We start from the raw sequence: 27,263 nt of genomic DNA, 5'->3' as shown, positions 1-27,263 counted from the left end.
CAGCTAGCGCCATTCGACGGCCAACACCGCGGTTCCTGGTGTGTCCGCTGTGCCGTGCGTGTGATCATTGCTTGTATAGCCCTCTCGCAGTGTCCGGAGAAGTATGGTGGGTCTGACACACCGGTGTCAATGTGTTCTTATTTCCATTTCCAGGAGTGTATTTCCTAGAAATGATTATTCTGCACCATTCTAGGTAACTCATTTACTGTCATTGCACTCTTAAACATTAATCAGGTGTACTGGCATTAGGTACTATTTTTATTTTTTTTGTTTTGTGTTATGGCTCTTCTGATCATCACCACTCTCCTGTAGCCCAGAGTCAGTTTATTAATTGTGCAGTGAGTTTAATAATTTGGGTGGCTGATCACATTTTGACAGTACTTGGCATGGTGAGATAGTGACTCACTGCAGAGAAAGATAGCAACAGTAGAATGTGAATGAACAGTTTTCATAATGATCATCTTTTATTATTATTCTTCTTTGTTGTAAGTTGTAGGCTCGTAGTCCATTCTGGAAGGCAACTTTTTTATACTGGAATAGAAGATGCTCGGCTTAATTTTGTTAAATAATATGAACACTGGTGGACTTTCTGTTGTTGAATAGATATATTTTTAGTCATTTCACTTCACAATACAGTTCAACATCAACCACCATGCTAACACTACAAACATAACTTGTACTCCTTCTGTGCACTTCTAGCTCTTACTACTAACTGCCCAAAGGCAAAGATTTACCACTAACAGCATGCAACAAAGAAAATACTATCGTATATTGATCTATTTGTGCTAAGCCATCTTTGAAACATACAATCAAAAATAAAGTACAAATAATTGTTTTGTCACTGCTTATCTTACTAAGAAGTCCATAATAATCATCATAATTAGATTATGTATTTATGTATGTTGACATTTATACATTTTCATAAAGCTGTAAGGTAGTGAATTTCTGGGTTCTGAGTCTTCAACTTGGGAATTGGTCATTTCAAATGATCTAATATCGATTAGTACTTTTATCTCACCATAACCAGTTTTATTACACTCTTCAGTGTTAGAGCTTTACATAACACTGATCTGTCTGGTCGTGTTACATAGGTCACTGTTGAATGTATGTTTATGGCATCTTACTGCAGTCTTAATCAAAGGATATCTTTTATCCAGAAAAAAACAAACAGTGGAAAATTCAGGATGGAATAGCAACAATTATGAAAAGAATAGACAGCTACTCAACATCTTCTCTGTATGGTTAGTAGCAATCTATCCTTTTGATAACAATGTCATTATTTTATCCATAAAAGCTTGATCAGACAGATCTGCACTGTCAGTTTGTGAACTTCATGTAGGTTGCTGTTAAGGTGTCACAAGATTGCTAATTCTGCCATACCTTATACTCCAGCATGGAATTTGTTGTTGGTAATATTGACTCATTCAGAAGAAATGGCAACATTCATTCCATGACCATTTGATGGAAATGATTTGCACTTCAGTAGCACTTACTTAAACCAGGTGCACGAGGTGTACATTGTTCAGCGGGTTTCATTTTCAGTAGGCTTCCAACAACACTGAAAAATCAAATGAAACTATTACTGGATGGATTGTGACCCTATATCTAATGGTTAACTGGTTATGTTTGACTTACTGTCTTCCATTCTGGATTCATGATAGGTGTTTTGTGTTTTTAATTTTTGACTGGGTGTTCTAGCCCTTGATTGATCTTACACCGTATTAGATTGCCGCATGTTTCCTGATGATTACCTTAGTATATATATACCATGTGGAATGTTTCCATATATATATGCTTGAGGGACTGTGGACTCATACTTTCTTCTTAAAAGATGATTCACTAATTGTCATTTATTAATAGACAAGGAATATTTGGTCCCATCCACATTGCCCTTTAATGTCATGATTTAACATACAAGTAATTTGCTTGTTTCTCACTGTTGATTGTAACTTTAATTAGACTATGAGTGGTTGTAGCAAACACGTTTTCTAATTTAACAGGTCTAACCTGTGGCCTTTAGGCTACAGAACCAGTTATTAAATAAATTATTTATAAGAGCAGCTAAGTTGTTATTGTTCAAGATATTGAAGAAGATGGCTTGTTAGATTGGGAAGAACAGGCAAAGTAAATGGGGGAGAAGGAGTTGAGGTTCTGGAGGAATGTGGATAGGGTGCGCTCACCATTAGTCCGGATCATGGAGATGACCTGTGAATAGGTTGGTGTAGGGTGATGGCATGTGAGTGCCCATTGCTGTACCACAGAATTTTCTGTAGATGATGCATTCAAAGGAGAAGTAATTGTGGAGAAAATATAATTCATCATTGTGAGCAGGGAAGACATTGTAGTTTGGAGTCAACAAGGCATTGGAAAAGGTAGTGTCCCATAGTATCAAGGCATGGGCACTGGGGATATTGGTATAGGAGGGCGTGGCATCCACAGTGACAAGTAGGGCAGCTGTTAATAAAGGAACAGGATCTGTGGAGAATAGATGGAGGAAATGGTTGGTGTCTTTTTATACTAGAAGATAGGTTACAGGTAATAGGCTGAAAGTACTGGTCCACGAGAGCAGGAGAGCAGAGATTCTCTCTGTGGCAGTACAGTATCTGGCTGTGAAATGACATCCTTAGTGGTTGAGTTTATGGGCTTAGGAAGCTTGTAGAAGGTAGGAGTGTGTGTGTGTGTGTGTGTGTGTGTGTGTGTGAGAGAGAGAGAGAGAGAGAGAGAGAGAGAGAGAGAGAGAGAGAGAGAGAGATTCAGGGGAGAGGTTCTGGGATGCACCCAAGAATTTAAGGAGGGCTGGAGAGCCTGTTGGACTTCTGGAATGGTGTAATTGTGGCAGGATCTGACAGCTGGCTTAGTTCCTCCAGCAGATGATCCCACCAGTTACTAACGAAGTGGTGAGGCTTTGTCAGCAGGTAGAATTATAACATCGGGATCAGGTTTTGGGTTGTGATGTATGGTCCTTTTTCTGGATGTAAGGTTAGCTTGACATCCACAATGATTTATATTTGTTCAAATTCCATCTGTCCATAGTCCTCAGCAACCTAGTTATGCAAAACCACGTAAATCAGGCCTAGATCTCCTTGCAACACTTCCTCTGTATCCATATTCTTGGACTGTAACAGTCAAGTACCTCCACAAAAGCCTGCAGGAACGCTCCCTAGCATCTCCTCATAGCCCACAAACATTGCCTCACAGATCTTCATTTACCACATCCTCAAAAACTCCTCTACCATACAGAATCCAGAACCTAAACAGATCGGAAACAACACATGAACCCCTGCGGGTTCGAGGTTAAGAATAGGCCTGCGGTATTCCTGCCTGTGGTAAGAGGCGACTAAAAGGAGTCTCAAACGTTTCGACCCTTATGTGATGGTCCCATGTCGGGTTTGACCTCCATATCCCAAAATAATTCCGAAGAGCGAGCTGATTGGGGAAGGGCGCCTTATTTGGTGCATTGTATCCATCGTGCGTTGAGACCTTTCGCCAGCTTATTCGTTGTTGCATTGCAGTCCTGCCCGCTCTCCATCTCTTGGGCATGGATACGTTCCTGCATGCGCTTTCCGCCATGCAATGTGCAGTGCTGCTTTATGCACTGATGATGACCATGGACTACTGGATGGTAGCCAGTCTGTTGTGGTGGGACGCCATGTACCCTGTTGATTGTAGCTCCCTGACAACACAGGGATCGCTCTACTGATGCCTGCGCTGTTAACTCCCCGCATATGCCAAGGAGTAGATGCCCATCTCCCTGGGGCATCAGGACTCCCAGCAATGGCCATCCTGTCAGGTGGCCCTTGTTGTGGCTGGGCGGCACCCGTGGGGAGGGTCCTTGGTCGGAGTAGGTGGCATCAGGGTGGATGACACGCAATGAAGTGTGGCACATCTTCTCTTGCTGGTGGCCAACCGCCAGCAATCTCTAAGCATTCGAGGGCTCACTTTAAAGCTAACATGTATGACCCCAAATCGTTCCCCTCCCTGGCCACAACATGGGAGGAACGAAAGGCTATGAATGACAGCGAAACGTATTCACCCCGGTATCTCGTCTGTACCAGATCTGATGGGGAATCCTTTGTGTCTGTGAAGCCTCAGTTCTTTGTAGAGCATTTAGAGGACAAGTTTGGGGAGGTGGAGGGCTTGTCCAAAATGCAGTCTGGGACAGTCTTGATAAAAACAGCATTCTCTGCCCAGTCACGAGCATAGCTCGCTTGTAAGAAGCTGGGGGTTGTTTCCGTTACTATCATGCCCCATAAAAGCTTAAATATGGCCCAGGTCATTATTTTCCACAGTGCTCTTCTTTTACAGTCCGATGACGAGCTGCGCGCCAATTTAGAGCGATGAGGTGTCCATTTCGTCTGGCGCATCCTCCGGGGTCCGAGGGATCATCAAGTTGCCACCGGAGCCTTCTTCTTGGCCTTCGAGGGTGATACATTACCTGAGATGGTCAAGGTGATGGTCTACCGCTGTGATGTCAAGCCATATATCCCTCCCCTATGTGGTGCTTCAAGTGTTGGAAGTTCAGCCAATGTCTTCCCACTGTACTTCCAGCCTCATATGTCGCGATTGTGGTTGTCCATCCCATCCTGAAACTCCATGTGCCCCGCCTCCCATCTGTGTTAATTGCAAAGAGCACCATCCCCCTTGCTCGCCGGACTGTAAGATTCTACAGAAGGAAAGGAAAATAATGGAATACACGACCCTGGACTGACTGACCTACACTGAGGCTAAGCGGAAATTTGAACGGCTTCATCCCGTGTGCATGACATCATCTTATGCCACCACTGTCACTCCTGTTACAGTTCCATCAGCTGCACAACTTACAGTCAGCTCTCAGATACTGAAGGACCACACCTGCCCCCTTGATGGTGGGGGGCACTTCCCTCCCTGTTGCTCCCGCACCACCGACCTCGGGAGCAGCACCCCCTCAACCACCTGGGACACCAGTCCCCACTTCTAGGCCAGAGAAGCATAAGTCTTGTTCGGCTTCTATTGCTAGGAAGGGATCCCTTGAGTCACTCCCTTCCCAGGTTCCTACCAGCGGCACAGCAGACACCCGCCGGTGGCTGAAGAAGCCACAGGTCGCTGGTCTTCGAGCTTCGTGATCCTCTTCAGTCCCGGAGACTGAATCGAAGAAGCCCTCCCAGCAAGGGCAACCAAAGGAACAGCATGAGACAGTGAAATTGAAGACCCCTAAGACCAAGAAACCTGCGGTGGCACCCACTCCATCGCTACCTACAAGCTCTGCGTCTGAGGATGAGGTGGAGATTCTTGCGTCTGCTGAGGACCTTGATCTCGCCAGTCCCTCGGACATGATGGATGTCGCTCCCGTCGGTACTCAGTCTGTGGCAGCAGGTGACCCAGCAGCGTAATTTGCCTCCTCGGTCCCTTCACGCCTTTCTCGGCCATGGACAATATTATCCTCCTGTGGAACTGCAGCGGTTTTTTCCACCATCTTGCTGAGCTCCGACAACTTCTCAGCCTTCACCCTTTCCTCTGCATTGCTCTCCAGGAAACTCGGTTTCCAGCAACGTGGACCCCCGCCCTCCATGGCTATCAGGATTATTATAAGAACCAGGCAGCTCATGAGAGGGTATCTGGTGGCATCTGCATCTACGTCCTTCACTCCCTTTACAGTGAGTCTGTCCCTCTACAAACACCTTTAGAGGCTATCGCTGTTCGGGTGTGGACGCCTCAGGCTGTTCCTGTCTGCAGTCTGTACCTTCCACCAGATGGAGATATCCCGCAGCATGTCCTGGTTGCACTGATAGCCCAATTGCCACCTCCTTTTCTGTTACTGGGCGACTTCAATGCCCATAACCCTCGGCAACAGGCCGAGGCAGGTTTGTTGAGCAAGTGTTGGCACAGCTCAACATTTCTCTTTTAAATAATGGTGCCTTCACACATTTCAGAGTGGTGCATGGCACGTACTCAGCCATTGACCTTTCAAACTGCAGCCCTAGCCTATTACCATTTGTCCGATGGAGTGTGCATGACGACTTGTGTGGTAGTGACCACTTTCTGATCTTTCTGTCACTGCTGCATAGACACTCTTCTGGGCACCCCTGCAGATGGGCTTACGAATAAGGCTGACTGGGACTTGTTCGCCTCCATTGTCACTATTGAGCCTCTTTCCAATGACACTATTGATGTGGTGGTTCACTCGGTCACCACCGGCATCTTTACTGCCGCAGACTCTGCCATTCCCTGTTTTCTGGGTCCCCTTGGCGGAGGACTGTGCTTTGGTGGTCGCCCGAGATCGCTGAGCCAATTAAAGATCGCTGGCGAGGACTTCAGCGTCACAAGCGGCATCCCTCATTGGAACAGCTCATTACCTTTAAACGGCTCCGTGCGCGAACCCTCCGCCTCATTCGCCATCGCAAGCAGGAGTGATGGGACTGATACGTGTCCACCATTGGCCTCTGTACCTCTCCATCGCAGGTTTGGGCCAAGATTCGGTGCCTCTATGGCTATTGGACCACTGTCAGTGAACCTGCACTTTCACTGAATGGAGAAGTCTGTACTGACTCCGACACAATTGTAAACTGCTTAGCAGGGCATTTTGCTCAGAATTCCACTTCTGTGAATTATCCACTGGCCCTCCTCTCCCTGAAAGAGCGGTTGGAACGTCGGGGCCTTTCATTTCACACGCGCCACCCTGAATTGTACAATGTTCCGTTACGTGAGTAGGAATTCCAAAGTGCCCCAGCTGCTTGCCCTCATACGGCTCCCGGGCCAGATCGCATCCACTATCAGATGCTAAAACACCTATCAGTGGACTGCCAGCAATGCCTCCTAGACCTTTACAACTGTATCTGGGTTGCGGGTGAGTTCCCGTCGCAATGGCGGGAAAGCATCGTAATCCCCGTTTTGAAACCTGGCAAGAGCCCACTGGAGGTGGACAGCTACCGCCCCATTAGCCTCACCAAAGTTCTTTGCAAGTTGCTAGAACGATGGTGAGCCGGTGGTTGAGTTGGCTACTTGAGTCTCGGGGCCTTCTGGCTCCGTCTCACGGTGGGTTTTGTAAAGGCTGCTTTGCTGCCAGTAATCTGGTGTGCCTGGAGTCTGCTACTCGTACAGCCTTTGCTCGCCGTCAGCACCTGGTCGCCGTCTTTTTTGACATGCAGAAGGCATACAATATGACATGGCGACATCACATCCTCTCCACACTTCATGGTTGGGGTCTTCGGGGTTCACTCCCGATTTTCATACAAAATTTTCCGTTGCTTCGTTCCTTCCGCATGCAAGTTGCGACCTCACATAGTTCCTCCCGAGTTCAGGAGAATGGGGTCTCCACAAGGATCTGTCTTAACTGTCTGCCTCTTTTTAATTGCAATTAATGGGCTTGCTGTGGCAGTGGGAACGTCTGTCTCAGCTTCCTTGTATGCTGACGACTTCTGCCTATACTATAGCTCCACTGGTTTTGCAGCTGCTGAACGGCAGCTGCAGGGCACTATCTGCAAGGCGCATCTTGGGCTGTAGAGCATGGCTTCCAGTTTTCGGCTGCCAAGACCTGCGTTATGCAATTCTGCTGGCGGTACACTGTACACCCTGAGCCACGGCTTTATCTTGATGGCGAACCTCTTGCTGTGGTGGAGACGCATTGGTTTTTGGGATTGGTTTTCGATACCCGGTTGACTTGGCTGCTGCATATTCGGCAGCTTAAACAGACGTGCTGGTGGCATCTTAATGCTCTCTGCTGCCTGAGCAACACCGCTTGGGGGGGCAGATCGCTCTACATTGTTGCGGCTCTACAAAGCCCTAGTTCAGTCGTGACTTGACTATGAGAGTGTAGTGTATGGTTCATCAGTGCCCTCAGCATTGAAGCTGCTTGATCCTGTGCACCACTGCGGGGTCCGTCTAGCGACGGGTGCTTCTCAAACAAGTCCAGTGGCCAGTCTACTAGTGGAGGCTGGAGTCCCTCCATTGCACATCAGGCACAGCCATCTGCTCGCCCACTATGCAGCGCATGTCCATAGCTCTCCTCAGCATCTGAATTACCGTCTTTTGTTCCCAAGCACTGTGGTTGATCTCCCGGAATGGCAGCCTCAATCGGGTAACAATCGCTGTCCGTGTCCATTCCGCACTGTTGGAACTTGAGTTCTCTCGTTTCCAGCATCCTGTGCAGGTCCATACACATACGCCTCCATGGTGTATGCCTTGGCCGAAACTACAGCTGGACATATCGCATTCTCATAAGGACTCTGTTCCTCTTTAGGCACTCTGCAGTCACTTCTTCTCGATCCTTGATAACTCCCATGGTTCTGAAGTCGTCTATACTGACGGCTCGCTGGTTGATGGTCGCATAGGCTTTGCCTATGCTCACTTGGCCCATATCGAACAGTGTTCCTTGCCGGATGGATGCAGTGTCTTCACTGCTGAGCTGGTAGTCATCTCCCGTGCCCTTGAGCATCTTCGTTCCTGTCCTGGCGTGTCCTACATATTATGCAGTGATTCGCTGAGTGGTTTACAGGCCATTGATCAGTGCTAACCGCGTCATCCTCTGGTAGCTTTTATCCAGGAGTCAGTTTATGCCCTCAAACGATCTGGTCGATCAGTAGTCTTTTTATGGGCCCCGGGACATGTCAGAATCCCGGGAAATGAGCTCGTTGACAGACTGGCCAAACAGGCCACTCATACGCTGCTTCTGGAGATTGGAATACCCGAACCTGACCTCCGATCGGCGTTACGCCACAAAGTTCTTCGGATTTAGGATGGTGAATGCCGCGGCTTGGCTATGCCCAATAAACTCTGCGCCATCAAGGAGAGCACAAGTAATTGGAAGTCTTCTCTGTGGGCTTCTCGCAGGGACTCTGTGGTCCTCTGCCGCCTTCGCATTGGCCACACTTGGCTGACGCATGGCTATCTTCTCCGGCGTGAGGCCCCACCTTGTTGTCGCAGTGGTATACGTTCGACAGTGGCCCACCTTTTGGTGGACTGTCCATATCTCACCGCTCTAAGAGTGAATTTTAATCTCCCTGACTCCCTTCCTTCGATTTTAGGAGCCGATGCCTCCACGGCTAACTTGGTTTTAAATTTTCTATATGACGCTGGTTTTTATTCTTCAATTTAAGTTTTAGTTCCTGTCCGTTGTCTCTCTGTACTCTCTACCCTAATATTTTCAGGTTAGAGATTTTAATGTGTTGCAGAGTGGCTGGCCTTTTTTTCTCCTCGTGATCAGCCAGCCCAGGACATCTGCTGTACTGTTTTAAACTCTTCTGCCTGTTTCTTGTCTGTCTGTGCTTTTCTTGTCGTCAGTTGTCTCTAGTGTGTTCAGCTTTGTGTGTTTTCCATTTTATCCCATGGACTTAGTTTGATGGAACAAGGGACCAATGACCATGTAGTTGGTCCCTTTAAACATCAAACAAGCCAACCAACCAACCAACCAACCAACTCATGAACCTGTCCTCCAAGAGCCTCAGTCCCACAGAATTATTGTTCCTTTCTGAAGGCTTTAGCTTTTTCCCCACTCCCAAATTTAGTCATGCTCTCTTTTTTTTAAAGACATTCTCTCCCTCTGCTGGTCCCTACAGTTGAAACACGTTTTGCAACCAGCCCTGCTAACCCGACTCAATCCAAACAGATTCACTCCTCCATCTAACTGTGATCCACCACTTACTACCCCCAAATCACCCACTGTTAACTTTAAGGAATTTCCCAACCTCAAACCTTGACTCACCATGATCCGCCAAATCTCTCAATGTGGAAACCAACCTCAAATCTACAGAAAGAATCATACTCCACCACTTAAAAACTGAATTAAATTAGAATTATATTAATACCTTCAGTTGCTGACAGGCATTGATATATATCAACAGGGACAGGTGAAAATGTGTGCCCCGACTGGGACTCGAACCTGGGATCTCCTGCTTACATGGCAGACGCTCTATCCATTTGAGCCACCGAGGGCACAGAGGATAGTGTGACTGCAGGGGCTATCTCGTGCAATGGCTCCCGTGAGACCCACATTCTCACCTTGCATGTCCACACACTACATTCGTAGTGTCCCACCCCAACACACTCATTACTCGTGGAAGACACTCTTACCGAGACCCGTAAGAGTTTGGGGAATATCTGCATAGTTGAAGGAGGTCATGGCCGGTATTGCCAGAACTATATAGTTATATGGATATGGTGTCTGTTCTTTCAAACATGTTCGAAAGAACAGACACCATATCCATATAAATACTTAAAAACTGATCCTGATACTATAATCCCACCGGCTGACAAAGCCTCTGTCACTATCACGAACTGTGAGGGGCTGTCTGATACGTCCATTTTCTGCCCTGCAACAGTGACCTCATTCCAGAAATCCATCAGGGTATCCACCACCTCCTCACATGAGGTCCATCCCTTAACCTCTCCTCTGAGTCTCGCTCTCACCTTACCTTCAGCACTTACCATACTCTTACCTACTACATGCTTCCTGAAGTCCGTAAACTCAACCACAAATGATGCCCCACTGTTACCAGTTACTGTGCCCCCACAGAGGGAATCTCTGCTCTTGTGGACTAACACTTTCAGCCTATTACCCATAACTTTCCTCCTTTATAAAAAGACACCAACCACATCCTCCACTGACTCTTCACAGTTCCTGTTCCTTTTCCAACGGGTGGCCTGTTAGTCTCTGTAGATGCCATCTTTCCTTTATACTAATAGCCCTAATGTCCATGGCTTTGCAGAGTGAGATGATGCAGTGATCAGCAAACTGGAATCAAATTTGGGAGGACAACAGTTCAAATCCGTGCCCGGCCATCTTGATTTAGATTTTCCATGATTTTCCTAAATCACTTCAGGCAAATGCCAGGATGGTTCCTTTAAAAGGGTACGGCCAGTTTTTGTCCCCATCCTTCCCTAATCCGATGGGACTGGTGATCTCACTGTCTGGACCCCTACCCCAAATCAGCCAACCAAACCCATTGCCTTGCTGCTATTGAACACTACCATTCCCAATGTTACAGCAATGGGCATACCCATGGCACCATCCTGTGGCAACCTATTTGTGGATCGTGTAGAGGAATCTATTCTAACCATGCAGAATCCTAAACCCCTCAAGTGTTTCACATTTATTAACAACATTTTCAGTATATGGACCGAGGGTGAGGACACATTATACACATTCCTCCTGAATGTCAGCACCTCTTCCCCCATTCGCTTCACCTGGCCTTCCTCAACACGAGAAGTCACCTTCTTTGATGCTGACCTCTATCTCAAGGATGGTTACGTCAGTACGTCTGGCCTCATCAAACCTACCAACGTCCAGTGATACCTCCACTTTGACAGCTGCTGCCCATTCTGTACCAACAAGTCTCTTCATACAGCCTAATGACCCATGGTTGTCACATCTGTAGTTACAAGCAGTCTTTCTCCAAATATGTCAAGGGTCTCACTGAGGCCTTCATAGACTGAAATTACCCTCCCAAACTTATCCAGAAACAAATCTTCCACGCCTTGTCTTTCCAGTCACCTACCACATCTCATGTACCCAATGTCTAGCCATAAAGGAGCACTCATCTCATGACTCGGCACCATTTGGAACTGGTTTGACTGTGTTACATTCTCTACCAGGGTTTCAACTACCTCTTGTCATGCCCTGAAATGAGGATTATCCTACCCACTATACTCCCGAGACCTCTCCCACAGTGATATTCGGCCACCCACCGAACCTACACAATATCCTTGTTCAACCCTGTTCCACTGCTGCAACCAACCACTTGCTTCATGACTCATATCCCTGCAATCAACCTAGATGCAAGACCTGTGCCATACATTCTTGCACTACTACCGACACCTGACCTGTGACAGGGGTCTCCTATCCCATCAAAGGTAGGGCCACCTGTGAAAGCAGCTATGTGTTCTACAAACTAAGCTGCAACCACTGTGTTGCTTTCAATGTGGGTATGACAACCTATAAGCTGTCTGCTGACATGAATGGCCAATGGCAAACTTTCGAATGTGGGTATGACAACCTATAAGCTGTCTGCTGACATGAATGGCCAATGGCAAACTTTCGCCACAAAACAGTTGGACCACCCACTTGCTGGACATGCTGCTGAACACGGTGTGCTTCACTTCAATGACTGCTTCACAGCCTGTGCCATCTGGATCATTACTACCAACTCCAGATTGCACTGATGGGAACTCTCCCTACAATATATCCTTCATTCCTGTAACCCTCTGGCCTCAACTTTCAGTATATCCTGGTGTGTGTGTGTGTGTGTGTGTGTGTGTGTGTGTGTGTGTGTGTGTGTGTGTGTGTGTGCACAAGAGAGAGAGAGAGAGAGAGAGAGAGAGTTGTCATTATTTCTGTTTTCCATCTTTGGATAGTTGCTTTAAAGTTTGTGGAGGTATGTTCCATCTATGTGGCTAATTGAAGACAGTTTGTTTATTGCCATACAAGTTTTGCTTCTTTTATTTGTGAAGCATCATCAGTGGCCTGTAGTATATATTTCTATTTATACATATGATAAACATATTATGTAGTAGTTACAGTATTTTGCTGTGTTACATTTTGTCATATTTTTCTCTTGTTTTTTAGGTTAGAATCAACTTCTGCAGCACAAATTTTGTGACAAAGATATTAAGGTTCACTCGGAAGCACAAAGCAGTAACACTCATGACAAGACTAAAAGAAAGAAATGGTACGCTGTTACGTACAAAAGCAAAGCAACACACAGGATATCAAATATATTAAAGAAACATGGATTACACCTAGCTTACAGAACAAGAAGCACACTCCAGTCACATTTACAAAAACAAACAAACCAGATAAATACCAAGGAGCAGGAATATACCAGCTACAGTGCCAAGAATGTAAATTTGTGTATCTGGGGATGACAAACAGGAACTTCAAAACTAGATATAAAGAACATATAAGAAGTTGGAAATATGAAAATAGCCATTATACCTTTGCTAAACACCTGATAAAACATGGACATGAACCATACAACATGGTAAGTGACATGACATTTATCAGAGTCAATAATCACAGCAGAAAGCTCCTGACATAGCAAGAAAACTTTCACATATAAGGAGTCATTGCAATGGAAAAGAAGGTTTTCAATGACCAAATCCATATAAGCAATTACTTTCTGATCATGCTAGCCAAAACAATAACAAATAGATATCCGAAATGTAGCCAGAATAAATAATTAATGAATCTTCTCTCTCTCTCTCTCTCTCTCTCTCTCTCTCTCTCTCTCTCTCTCTCTCTCTCTCTCTCACACACACACACACACACACACACACACACACACACACCACAAACAAAAGATGACAGATAAACATATAACAACAGTCGGCAACAGTACAAACTGAAAACAAACATACGTTGACCACAAAATGGAAAAGTGCAAGTGATGTATGCAATGTGTTGAATGAAATGTGGGTGAAAGAACGCCGGCAATTAGGCAACTGGAGCGTGGAAACTAACGTATATATCTGCAGGATTACCCGCGTGAGCTAACAGCGCTGAAAATCGCAACACTGAACGATAATTTCACATCATGAAATTTGTGCTACAAAAGTTGATTCTGACCTAAAAAAACAAGAGAAAAGCATGACAAAATGTAACATAGCAACATACTGTAACTACCACATAATATGTGTACTATATGTATAAAAAGAAACGTGTTACAGACCACTGAAGGAGCTCCACAAATAAAAGAAGTGAAACCAGTGTGCCAATAAACAAACTACCTTTTCATATTCAGTACACTGTATGAAATGCTTAAAATTTGAGATATGATGTCTCTTGTCACTGTTGAGTAATTCATAAGCAGGACACCACGAAAATGATAATGTTACAAATGTCTATATGTGGTATATAATTTCAGTAATATATTTACTGTCTATTTTTCCACAGGATATGTGTGAAGGGCGTGCAAGGACCATGTCTGGTAGTCTGGATCGAGGTCATCAATGGTCGAGATTTCTTTCAATGAATGATTGTCATAGACCACTGCTGCCAGAAGCTACAGTTCGTGAGTGGGCTGCGCAGTTAGTTCTTTGCTTGGAATCATTGCATCAGTGGGGAATTATTTGCAGGTAAATATCTTTTTTATTCTTTGCAATTCTGGTCTGCATACTCTTACTTTGCATTAGGTGTTTGCTCACAGCATTCATGTGTCACTTTTGGTTAAGAGGGGCTCCTGTATGAATTCTCTTACTGTTTGTTTTTGGAGTTTCTCAAGGAAAAAGGCATAAATTGAAAAGATAATAATATGGACAATTATGAAGGGAAAGCATCATATAAACAACAAGGTGGAAAGCATAGACAGCAAAAGAAGGTCCGACACAATATTAGGAGGTATCCCATGACTTCTGTCACCTCATTCTACAGCAACACTGAAATTGTGTGTGGAGATGGTGTACCGAGAAGGTCTGGGTAGTATAAATTAAAACTTACCGTAGCATCACTAATCACATTCTCGATAGGCAGGCACCCCAGGTGAGACTGTCGAATTAATTCAATGGAGCTACTCTGGGCAGGCAATGTGTGTATGTGCAGCACTTGTATCCTACCACCAAATTGTGTAGCACTTTGAGGAAGGACACAATGCCATGGGAATTTCATGAATAGGTTACTGCTATAAGCAACAAGGTGGAAAATATAGACTGCTACTCACCACATACAGGAGGCATTGAGTTGCAGGCAGGCACATCGAAGATGGCTACTAAAAATATTTCAATTTTCAGACGAAGTCCTTTTTCACAAGTGAAGAACTCTCACACATTCACACAAGCTCAACAAATATCATGTAAAGTTATATGTTCCATCATCCCTTGTTCCCAGGATAAATCTATTTGACATTGTTTGTGTGTGTATGACAGAGTGATGATAAATTATGAAATCATTGCTTCTTATATTTTATTTTCAATTCACCTTCATAACTAGTGTTTCAAAATGACACCTCCAGTTTCCACATGAAGAAACCTCAGGTGATATTGCTGGTCCACTAAAAGAACTGCTATGACGAATTGTCTAGGACAGGTCCGACTGCTGTATCATACTGCTGGTTTTGAGGGGTGTGCAGGGGCTTCTAAATGCTGACGTACATTCTAGCCTTTATTACCAAGTAAATTACACTTGTAATACTAATAAATTTATTAATTGATAAATTACACTGAAAATTACTGTTCACAGCAATATTTTCACTTGCCACTGATGGAGTGTTGTGACTGTTGTTGATTCCACCAAGGACAAATGTTGACAACATATAAACAGAAACTTAGGAATCAGCTCATTGTTTATAGCAGTAACCTATTCCTGAAATTGCCATAGCATTGTGACCTTCCACAAAATGCTACACATGCTGGTGGCAGGATACAGTCACTGCGCGCGCGCGCACACACACACACACACACACACACACACACACACACACTGTATGCCCAGAGTGTCACTACTGAACTAATTGGGCAGTGTCACCTGGGGTGCCTGTCCATAAAGGATGTGGCTCATGATGCTACTTACAAGTCTGCATTTCTACTACCCAGGCCTTCTAGGTACTCTGTCTCCCCATACAGTTTCAGTGTTGCTGTACCCTCAGGTGACAAAAGTCATGGGATGCCTCCTAATATTGTGTCAGACCTTATTTTGCCCTGCTTAGTGCAGCAGCTTGATGTGGCATGGACTCGTCAAGTTGTTTCAATTTCCCTGCAGAAATACTGAGCCATGCTGTTTCTGTAGGTGTCCATAATTGCGAAAGTGTTGACATTGCAGAATTTTGTGCATGAACTGACCTCTTGATTATGTCCCATAAAGGTTTGATGGAATTCATGTCAGGCAATCTGGCTGGCTAAGCATTCGTTTGAATTGTCCAGAAAGTTCTTGAACCCAATCGTGAACTGTGTGTGACATGGTGACATGGCACATTTTCATCCATAGAAATTCCTTCGTTGTTTGGGAACATGAAGTCTCCGATTAGCTGAATATAAACATTTCCAGTCATTGAACAGTTCAGTTGGAACAGAGAATCCAGTCCATTCCTTGTAAACACATTGCACACAATTCTGGAGTCACCACCAGCTTGCACTTCGCCTTATTGACAACTTGAGTCCATGGCTTTGTGGGGTATGCACTACACTTGAACCCTACCATCAACTCTTACCAACTGAAATTGGGGAATCATCTGACCAGACCATGATTTTCCAGTCATCTAGCGTCCAACCCATATGGTCATGAGCCAGGAGAGACAATGCAGATGATGTGCTATTAGCAAAGACACTTGCATTGGCCGCCTGCCCACTCGCATCGGTCATAGCCCCTAAATGCCAAATTTTGCCATACATTCCTAATGGATACATTTGTGATACATCCCTCATTGATTTATGTAGTTACTTCACACTGTTGCTTGTGTGTTAGCACTAACAACTCTACGTAAATGACACTGCTCTTGGTCATTAATTGAAGGTTGTGTTGTCCGTGGTGAGAGGTAATGCCTGAAATTTGGTATTCTTATCACACTGTTGAAACTGTGACTCTCATAAAATTGAAATTCCTAATGATTTCCAAAATGGAATGTCCCATATGTCTAGCTCCAACTACCATTCTGCATTCAGTGTCTGATAATTGCTGTTGTGTGGCCATAATCATATAGGAAACCTTCTCACATTAATCACTTAAGTACTGACGATAGCTCTACCAGTGCATTGGCCTTTTATACTTTGCATATGAGATAGTAGGCTACTGCCATCTGTATATGTACATATTGCTATCCCGTGACTTTCATCATCTCAATGTACATAAGAACATTCAGTTGTTCTGGCACAAATGCTGGTGGTCCCTCTCTGGGACTGTCTCTAGGGCTTCGTGGGAACTATCTTTCCAGCTGTAATCAGCTGTTACGTGGCCACTCCACACGACATTGCATTCATGGCAACAACCCACTGACATTATGCCACTTTCTAACCCAGTATCAGTTTTTGAAATCTATACATTTTAATGTATAACATTCTAGCAGATGTAGCACAGGCTGTAGAAAACATTCTATTCACCGTATAGCAACATGATGGAGGAGATTTAATTTTTGATTGTGGATGCCAGTTGTCTTAGACACTTTGAACCAAGGAACCTCTTACAAGAGTGCATCATTCTAATTTTCATTCCATCTCTCTCCAGTTATTAACTAGAGCTCCAGGTCCACTGTCATTAGTCCTAATGCTGCTTATGATCGTATGTGTCCCCAACTTCAAGAACCATGGAATGATTTACTCAGAAATCAGTCTTTGTTAATTTATTATTTGGACACTTATGACCTCATCTGTTTTGCTTTTCCTGTCCATTTGTATTTTCAAAGGTTCTTCCCTGTGTGTAGCCTAATAATAAAAGAATTGCTCTCATGTTATTTTTCTTTTATTTAACTAGACAACAAACAGAGGTTTGAATTGTACAAAAACAGTTGCAATTGATTATGTTGGAAACTAGTGCTTGTATGAGTCAGTCCTGTGATTGTTGTCTGGTTATTATATCAATCATGGCAATCTCTAAAGCAACACTCACATCTTTGTTCACAAGATTACTCGTGTGGTCATGCAAGAATCAGTCATCTGTGGCCATGCTCAATAACTGCTGCTGTGGTATGTAGAACAACTCAACGGTCTTACTGTGCTTAGAAAAAAAGTAACAGTGCTACAGTGCAGTGCATAAACTTCTTTCCCACCCTGTGATAACAAGAATGCACACTTATACGAGGAAGAAAATAAAAGAAATATCTGTGCTCACATACTAAAGGAATTATTTTTCATAATTTTCTACCAAATGAGCATAAGATTTTGACTGGAGACATGAATAACAGTTTCAGTAACAATCATGTCTTGGTGGTAAGTGTACTACTAAATTGCATGTAAAAACAGCTGTTCACTGTGATCTGAACTATTGACCTAATGTGTGAATTAATTGTAGAATAATATAAAATACATTGTCTATGTGCACAAATTATGCTGTAATTATATGTTATTGACATTGCCTACACCTGTACAATTACATGTTACAAGTGGAAAAAAATTGAAATTTGAAAATTGAAGTTGAAACTTCATTTACATCATATTGACCTCTAGTTTGTAGACACAACATGGCCATTCAAAAGGGTGCCTCGGTAACGTAATGTGGCAAAGGCTGTCAAAAACTGCTCTGTGGTGGTAATTTTAGTTCAGAATACTTGATCAAGGTGACAATGGTAAAATACTAACTCAATTTCATATTCCCATAAGACAATCCATGTTTAGGCTTTCTGTTGTTTCCCTTAATCACTTAATGCAAAAGCCTGATTGGTTCTTTTGAAAAAGTAAATGATTGATTTCCTCTCCCATCTTTTGACAGGCTGGGTGTGTGTTGTTTCTCTAATGACCTTGTTGTCAGTGTGACATTAAATCTTTGTTGTGCTTCTTCTTCAGAAGAGTGCCATTATTCTAGTTAAATATAAAGTCTTTCATGTTTAATGCAGTGACTGTACATGTACACTAAGTTGGTATATCAGGATGTGTGGTAATTCAAGAATTACAGTTTATATTGTAAACTATGCCATTAAACTGCTCCAGTTGTACCAACTCATACAAGTAAGAACTACAAAATACATTACCGTATTTACTCGAATCTAAGCCGCACTCGTATCTAAGCCGCACCTGAAAAATGAGACCCGCAATCGAGGAAAAAAAAGAATTTCCCGAATCTAAGCCGCACCTGAAATCTGAGACTCAAAATTCAAGGGGAGAGAAAAGTTTTAGGCCGCACCTCCAAATCGAAACAAAGTTGGTCCATTGTAATATGAGACACAATTTAGGTCGAATGAATGACGATACAGCTACAGTAGTTTGGTTAGAGTCGTAAGCTTAGCAGTTAAGCTTTACCAGGTAGCCATTGCTATGCGTCAGGTGCTCCGTCCGTATTTATACGTGTAACCTTCCTTTTTCGTGTACTTCTTCTGGTTTGTATTGATTGTTTATTTTTCTTTGATCTGGTAAGTGCCATTCTCTTTGTTATAGGTGTTTACGTCACACTAAGCTGAAAATGCGTTACTGTACTGTGTCATGCATTGTTTGTCGCATTCTGATAATGAGCGTTTACGACCTGTCGCCGCTCGCGGCATGCCTTGCTTTTGTGGACGCTACTGCCGCTTACAATTAAAAAGAGAGAGAGAGAGGAATCATCTCATTAGCGAAACAATAGCAAGAACCTGCTATTTGCTGTTACCTACGCTTCTGCTTTCTTTGATAATGATCAACAAGAACCAAATAATAGACAGCGTATGATAGAAGATGTTCTGAACGAGAGTTTAGCGAAAATTTTTCTCCGTTTGAAAATCTTTGCAGACGCCTCTTTAGTACATTACATTCTGCACTGAAATTAGAGTCATCTTAGATTTAAAAATCTAGTCAATTGCCGTGCTTCATTTCTGACTGTATCACTATTAGGCATAAGAATAATACGAATATAAACATGGGATGATATCTATATTTTTCCATGTTTGCTGTTGTCTCACTCTAGTTTTGTAGTTTATTAGGCAGACAGAATTTAAATGAGTTAGCAGCAAACACGAAAGAATACATAGCAAAATGTTTATATTCGTATTATTCTTATGATGAAGAGAATACAGCATGCTATTCACAATTCATAAAAGTTCCTATAAGGAACCATCTCTTCTCACAGGTAGGAAAAAATTCAGAATGTAGAGTTGGCCATATTAACAAACATCCCAAACAGTCTTGCCAGTCGGATTTTCGTAGTACATTGAAATGCTGCTACATTCGAAGATGCACAATGCGAAATTTGTTGGTTGGTTGGTTGTTTTTGGGGAAGGAGACCGGACAGCGAGGTCATCGGTCACATCGGATTAGGGAAGGAAGTCGGCCGTGCCCTTTGAAAGGAACCATCTCGACATTTGCCTGGAGCGATTTAGCGAAATCACGGAAAACCTAAATCAGGATGGCTGGACGTGGGATTGAACCATCGTCCTCCCAAATGCGAGTCCAGTGTCTAACCACTGCGCCACCTCGCTCGGTGCGAAATTTGTATTTACTTCGTTGGATAATGTATGAAAATGCAGTGGTCGAAACTCGAGTCGGAGAAAAAAAGCTCGTCTTCCACCTTTTTTTAAAAATTTATTTATTGACGCAGAGGGTTAGGCGCCAGTATTTATCTTTGTGCCTGCAAAGCTAGCCTGTGTAGCGCTACATATATTCGAAGGCAGAAGTTAGTTGTGGCGGCACCTACCAACATTTTCCAGAACTTCCACTTACTTTGCACTCAATTCTAAGCCGCAGGCGGTTTTTTGGATTACAAAAACCGGAAAAAAGTGCGGCTTAGATTCGAGTAAATACGGTAGTCTTTGAGCGATTTATGGAAATTGTTTGGGAATAGTTTACTTAGTTATATGATGCCACACACATAGGTATTTATCATGCAGAAAACAATAATTCAAATAATCAAACAATGGAAAATCGAGGATGGAATGTAACAATATTATAAATAGGAAAGTTGCTACTCACCATATAGTGGAGATGCTGTCACAAGTAGGCACAACAAAAAGACTGTCACAAATAAACCTTTCAGCCTGTAAGGCCTTTGTCAAAAACAGACAGTACACACACACACACACACACACACACACACACACACACTGCAGTCTCAGGTACCTGTAGTAGCCACATGTATGTGTGTGTGTTGAAACAGGTATCTTGTATTGGAGACAGTGCCATCTATTACTTTATTTGAATTATACTATGAAAAGGAAAGTTGCTACTCATCATATAGCGCAGATGCTGAGTTGCAGATAGGCATAATGAAAAGACTGTCACAAATAAAGGACTTTGTCAAAAATAGATGAGACACACACACACACACACACACACACACACACACACACACACTCCCTCCCATATTTCCTTAATGGTTTTTGCAAATTGCCTTACATGCTCGCCCTCCGCTCCCAGCCTTGGATGAAGCATGTCAAAACGTGATGGCATCTTCCGCCCATACACCACTTCATACGGCGACAATCCTGTCAATGTATGTACCTTACTATTACACGCACTGGTTACGAATTGCAAGTACACATCCCAGTCAGTGTGTTGACTATTTACATAGTGACTCAACATCTTAGCGTTCGTGCGATGCACTCTCTCCGTTCGTCCGTTTGCTTGCGGATGGAATGGACTAGTCCGTAGTTTCTTTACCTTCAGTAACTTACACAGTTGCTTCATCAGATCAGACATGAAATTAGTAAATTAGTACCTTGATCCGAGATTAAGGACTGAGGTATCCCATACCTGAGTAACCAATTATTAACTAAAGCTTGTTCCACTGTACTTGCTTTTTGATCTGGTAATGCAACCATGACTAAATACCTAGAAAAGTGGTCAATCACTGTTAACACATACTTATTCCCTGCTGCACTCCTATTAAATGCACCTAATATATCAATTCCTATTTGTTGGAAAGGTCTGTCTGCCTCAGTAATCTTTGAAGCTGAACCTTTGATGGCTCAAGTCCGCACACTGTGCGCGTGGCACACAATTCCTGACGTACTCGTCCACGTCTTCACGTCATGTCCTCCACCAAAACTTTTCCGCTATCTGCCTATCCGTAGCTCTTCTCACGCCATGTCCTGAAAGAAAATGGTCATGCGCCTGTTGCAAAACTTCAGATCTTAACGCTGCTGGTACGACGACATGCGGGCCGCATTTCGTCGACCTGCAAAGTAATCTGTCCTGTACTAGGCACTGCGGTTGCTTTCTGAACAATTGACAATCACTATCCACGGCTTGTGACCTTTTACACTCATCTTCAATCACCCCTGTTACTTGTAATACTGCCACTTTCCTGCTCAATGCATCAGCATTGGCATGTTTCACACCTGGCTTGTGTATTACCTTATAATCGAACTCACTGAGTTTCAGCGCCCATCTCACTAGCCTACTCGCTGGGTCTTTCAGACCTAATAACCATTTCAGAGCTGAATGATCTGTCACAACCTTAAACCGTCTACCATACAGGTAACATCGAAAGTACGAAATCCCGTATATTACCGCTAACAATTCCTTCTCCGTTGTGGAGTAATTTTGTTCCGCCTTGTTAAGTTGACAAGACACGAACGCAATCGGATGTTCTTTGCCATCAATATCTTGCCCAAGTACAACCCCAAGAGTGTGACTAGACATGTCACATTGTAGTATAAACTCCTTTTAAAAGTCTGGAAACTTCAAAACTGGATCTGATGTCAGTATCCGTTTCAACTCTTGAAATGCTTTCTTGCACTCTGAGGTCCACTGGAAGGTAACACGTTTTCTTAGCAACTTAGTAAGTGGCCTCGCTATTTCTGTGAACCCCTGTACAAATTTTCGATAATAGCTCGCAAGACCAATATATGATTGCAGTTGTTTAACGGTTTGCGTAACTGGAAAATCTCATACTGCAGAAGTGAGACAAGGATGTGTCCGTACCCTGTCCTGACTGATAACATGCCCAAGATAATTTACTTGTGCTTGTGCAAAATGGCATTTGTCCAAACTTAATGTTAGCCGTGCTGCCTCTAATCTTTTAAACACCTCCTTTAACCATTCCACATGCTGCTCTATATCTCTTGAAAAAACTGTAATGTCTTCCAGATACACCATGCATTTTTTCGGTTTCAACCCGAAAGGACTCCATCCAACAACCTCTGAAATGTTGCTGGGGCGTTTTTTAGTCCAAACGGCATTCTTTTATACTTGAAGTGACCGCAATGCTGTTTTTGACCTGTTCTCCGGACATACTTCAATTTGATGATAACCGCTTCGCAAATCCATAGTGGGAAAAAATTTGCACTGCCCTAGGTTGTCTAACATATCTGTGATATTCGTAATCGGATATACGTCCGCTACTGTCCATTCATTCAAATGTCTGTAATCGCAACAAAAGCGAAATTTTTTCGACCCGTCCAGTGTCTTCATCGGAACTAGGACCACGCTACTAGGCCAAGGATTATTACTGTGCTGGATTATCCCATCTTCCAGCTGTTGCTCTATTCTCTGCATGTGCTGCTCTTTTGCAACTTATTTTCTTCAGTCAGTTTCTTAACTTGCTCTGTCAATGCGACTACGGCGTCACTTGTCCCGTGTGTCTGGCATTTTCCGTGTGACATACCTCACCTCACAAAAATAAAATTGTATTACCCAGAAGCAAGTTAATTCTTAGCACGTCTAATGGCAAGCCATCCAGACTTACCACATTGCCCCGTTACATGACCATAGAAGCCACACACATCACAAGCGCTTGGTACAAATTTATCGCAAGGAGCGACGTGACCTGTTAATCAACACACTACACCTTTAGATGGTACTAAGTTAACGTGACTATCATTCCCACGAAACTGCGATAAGTCTACAGGGCTGCTAGGCCTTTCAAATGACACTCTCACATCCCTTAACGTTACTCTCGACATGTCTAACTACACAGAAAAGATAGAGAGAAGGCAGTTGCTGGACTCACCCTATTAAATATGTAAACTGCTACAACCGTGTTTATATCTGAATTGGAACAATTGTCATCCTTCAGGTGGTTAGTGAGGGTGGATTTAGAATTGCTAATGTCCTGATGCTCTCTGAACTGTATGCTAAAGGAGCGGCCAGTTTGGCCTATGTAGGCGGAAGGACACTCACTACCCTGAATGCAGTAGATCCCCAATTGTACATAGCAATTGTCTGCTCTGGTTTCGTGGTGCTTTAATAGGTGCCTGACCTTATTGAGGATATAGAAGCCAGCTATAATACCCTCTTTTCTAAGCCATTTGCTGCTCCTATTGGGTATAACAGCCACATATGGGATCCTGCAAAATTATTTTTATTCATTTTTTTTTTATTTTTTTATTTTTTTTTAAGAATTATCATCTCTATTAGATGATAGGGTAAACTGGTACCAAGCATTAGAAGCAATGTTAGATTCCATTTGCAGGAGAACATCATCAACAATGTTCAGCTGGTAACCATTAGCATGTGCTATAAATTTAACGACATCCAATTCACGCTGGTGCACTGTGTGATCAATAGTATCTGGACACCTGGCTGAAAATGACTTACAAGTTTGTGGCACCCTCCATCGGTAATGTTGGAATTCAATATTGTGTTGGCCAACCTTTAGCCTTGTTGACAACTTCCACTCTCACAGGCATATGTTCAATCAGGTGCTGGAAGGTTTTTTGGGGAATGGCAGCCCATTCGTCACGGAGTGCTGCACTGAGGAGAGGTATCGATATTGGTCAGTGAGGCTTGGCATGAAGTAGGCATTCCAAAACATCCCAAAGGTGTTCTGTAGGATTCAGGTCAGAACTCTGTGCAGGCCAGTCCATGACAGGGATGTTAGTGTTGTGTAATCGCTCTGCCACAGGCCATGCATTATGAACAGGTGCTCAATCGTGTTGAAAGATGCAATCACCATCCCCAAATTCTCTTAAACAGTGGGAAGCAAGAAGGTGCTTAAAACATCAATGTAGGCCTGTGCTGTGATAGTGCCATGCAAAACAACAAGGGTTGCAAGCCCTCTCCATGAAAAACACAACCACACCATAACACCACCTCCGAATTTTGCTTTTGGCACTAAACATGCTGGCAGATGATGTTCACCGGGCGTTCACCATACCCACACCCTGCCATCAGATCGCCACACTGTGTACTGTGATTCGTCACTCCATACAACGTTTTTCCACTGTTAAGTTGTCCAATGTTTATGCTCCTTACACCAAGCGAGGTGTCGTTAGGCATTTACTGGCATGATGTGTGGCTTATGAGCAGCTGCTCGACCATGAAATCCAAATTTTCTCACTGTCCTGATGCAGTTTGGAATTCCTGTATGATGGTCTTGATAGATGTTTGCGTATTACACATTACAATCCTCTTCAACTATCGGCAGTCTCTGTCAGTCAACAGACAAGGTCAGCCTGTACAGTTTTGTGCTGTATGTGTCCCTTCACATTTCCACTTCATTATCACATCGGAAACAGTGGACCTAGGGATGTTTAAGAGTGTGGAAATCTCATGTACAGATGTATGACACATGTGGCACCCAATCATCTGACCACGTTTGATGTCTATGAGTTCCACGGAGCACCCTATTCTGCTCTCTCCTGATGTCTAATGACTACTGAGGTCACTGATATGGAGTACCTGGCAGTAGGTGACAGCTCAGTGCATCTAATATGAAAAACATATGTTTTTGGGGTGTCCGGATACTTTTGATCAGTAGTGTAGTTTTGTTGTGAGAGAGGGAACCTAATTGCAAGGTAAAGCATTTCATGAAGAGCAGTAATTTTTTGCTGCTTTGGATCAACTGAGGAGCAATGGATAATAGCACCAGTCGAGAACTTTACTGTCCTGTATCATAATTTCCAAACCTAATAATGAATGTGTAAAGCCAGAACAGTGTTCTGTAGTACACTGAATCTTGGGGTGAATTTTATTAAAGACTTGTTGCAGCTGGGCATCGATCCCATCATACAAAGGTATTACGTCAGTGACGTATCTTTTGTAACTTACCAGTCTAGGAGGTGGAGGTGGGTTGGGGGCAGGGGGGGGGGGGGAGCTGATGTTAAATGTGATTGATTTAAATGTGGGCTATTGTACTGGCAATGGGAGATCCCATGCTAAACCTCAGTTCATCCATATACGGTGTCTTTGAAGGCAAAGTAGCTATGATCCACAACAGTTCTGAGCAACCAAATAATTCATTAATTTTTTTGTGAATTTGGACAAGACTATTGCCACAAGTTGAATTCAGTAATAGAAATCAACTCTTTGGTAGGGATATTTGTATATGGAAAAAAAATAATGCTTACTGATGAAACTTTGCAGTTCCGTACTCATTAAATGACCTCGGGCATTAATAGTGCTAATTAATGGCCTTAAAGGAGTGGTATGAAGCATCACTACACCTCTCAAACTGGACATTCTCAGCTCCTTTGGTACCAAAGTTTTTTTAAGAAATGGGGTGAATAAAACATGTATTTCTTTAATAGTCATCACAATTTCTGCCACAAAATTAACTGTGAGGTTTAAAATGGGGTGTAAAAGAAGTCCTGTGCTTTCTATACATAATCGGCCTTGTCTACCCACACAATGATGTCTTGGTTTTCCAGAAGCTTCCTAATAATACCATGCAAAATGAATTGGTCTTGCACATGGACATACTTCTTGTGGGGATTGTACACTTTTTGATTTTGATTATTTATTGTGCCAAGTTCTAGTGTAATGGCTTTCTGCAGCTTTTGCGAGATGGAGTATTTTGTGGGGTTATCAGATTCAGCCTGCTTCAGGGCAGCAATAGTATGGGACGCCTATGAAGAGGCCATATTTTGATTAAATCGGAAACTAGTACTATGGCTTCTTTAAAAAACACCTTTCTTTGCGGTTAAAAGTGATAGTAGTTTGGTTCTCGGCTGTGTGGTAGAAAATAAAATCGCATTTAGGCTTCTAAAACAGAGTCGATCCTCCAGTAGGTTTGCTTGTATTCGTATGAAATTGCTTAAGCAATCTTTTTTATGGTTTAAATTAAGAGAGTGCAAATAGTTATACAATATGGCATAGTTCTGTTTATTTCAACAAAATATTGCCATAGATATTGGGTCTCAAATTTGGTGAAATCTCAGGGATGCACTGTTAATAGCTGCGTATGCCGTTGAACACATGACTATATCTCTGAAAGAATTGGACTGGTGATTGTGAACCTATACCAGTGTTTATTGGGAATGTATGCGGGTGTTCACACAAAATTTCAGAAAAATCTGTGATGGTCATGCGGGATCATCTACACTACTTGGCATGGAATGACCTTAATTAATAAAGTAAATTTGAATGAACTTTTACTCTTTTGACTGTTCAGTGTAATTAGCAAATTTTATTGTTTAATAATATGTGTAATGTACTTCATTAAGTTTTGTTGTCAACATTCAGATTGCTTTGTTGTTTGAACGCAATAGAAGTTTTCTGGCCATCAGTAAGTTAGACAATTAAGCAGTACTGATTTGGAATGTGTGATTAGAATCAATGGTTATAAATAATGGTGTGGCTTTTATCTGCTGGGAGAAATGATTCTGTGCTTACCCTCAAGATTCCTCTTACTTTGTGATGTTTTGCACTGTTGTGTTTTCTTTACAAAATTTCTCTTTTTTGTTTTGTCAAGTTTTCAACTCTAGTCTGCGGCATATAAAATTGTGAGCTTTACTGGTGTATGTTAATATATTGACGTGTAAGCTATTTTTCCAGGCATCTGATTCTGGATGTAAAGAAATACAACTTTG

The 27,263-nt window shown here is 43.1% G+C and overlaps 1 protein-coding gene across 1 annotated transcript in view; it reads left to right on the top strand.

The window, feature by feature from the left end:
• The window catches only part of LOC124612789 (ribosomal protein S6 kinase delta-1), a 186,600-nt gene that overhangs the window by 142,862 nt on the left and 16,475 nt on the right, over window positions 1–27,263 (top strand). The window contains exon 11 of the mRNA XM_047141187.1: window positions 13,862–14,043. Within this exon, the coding sequence (XP_046997143.1) occupies window positions 13,862–14,043 (182 nt within the window). The remainder of the gene's footprint in view (window positions 1–13,861; window positions 14,044–27,263) is intronic.

The sequence above is a fragment of the Schistocerca americana genome, chromosome 4 (assembly GCF_021461395.2).
Source record: "Schistocerca americana isolate TAMUIC-IGC-003095 chromosome 4, iqSchAmer2.1, whole genome shotgun sequence".
NCBI lineage: Eukaryota > Metazoa > Arthropoda > Insecta > Orthoptera > Acrididae > Schistocerca > Schistocerca americana.
The sequence above is the reverse complement of the archived record's forward strand: the minus strand, read 5'-3'. Positions and strand labels throughout refer to the sequence as shown.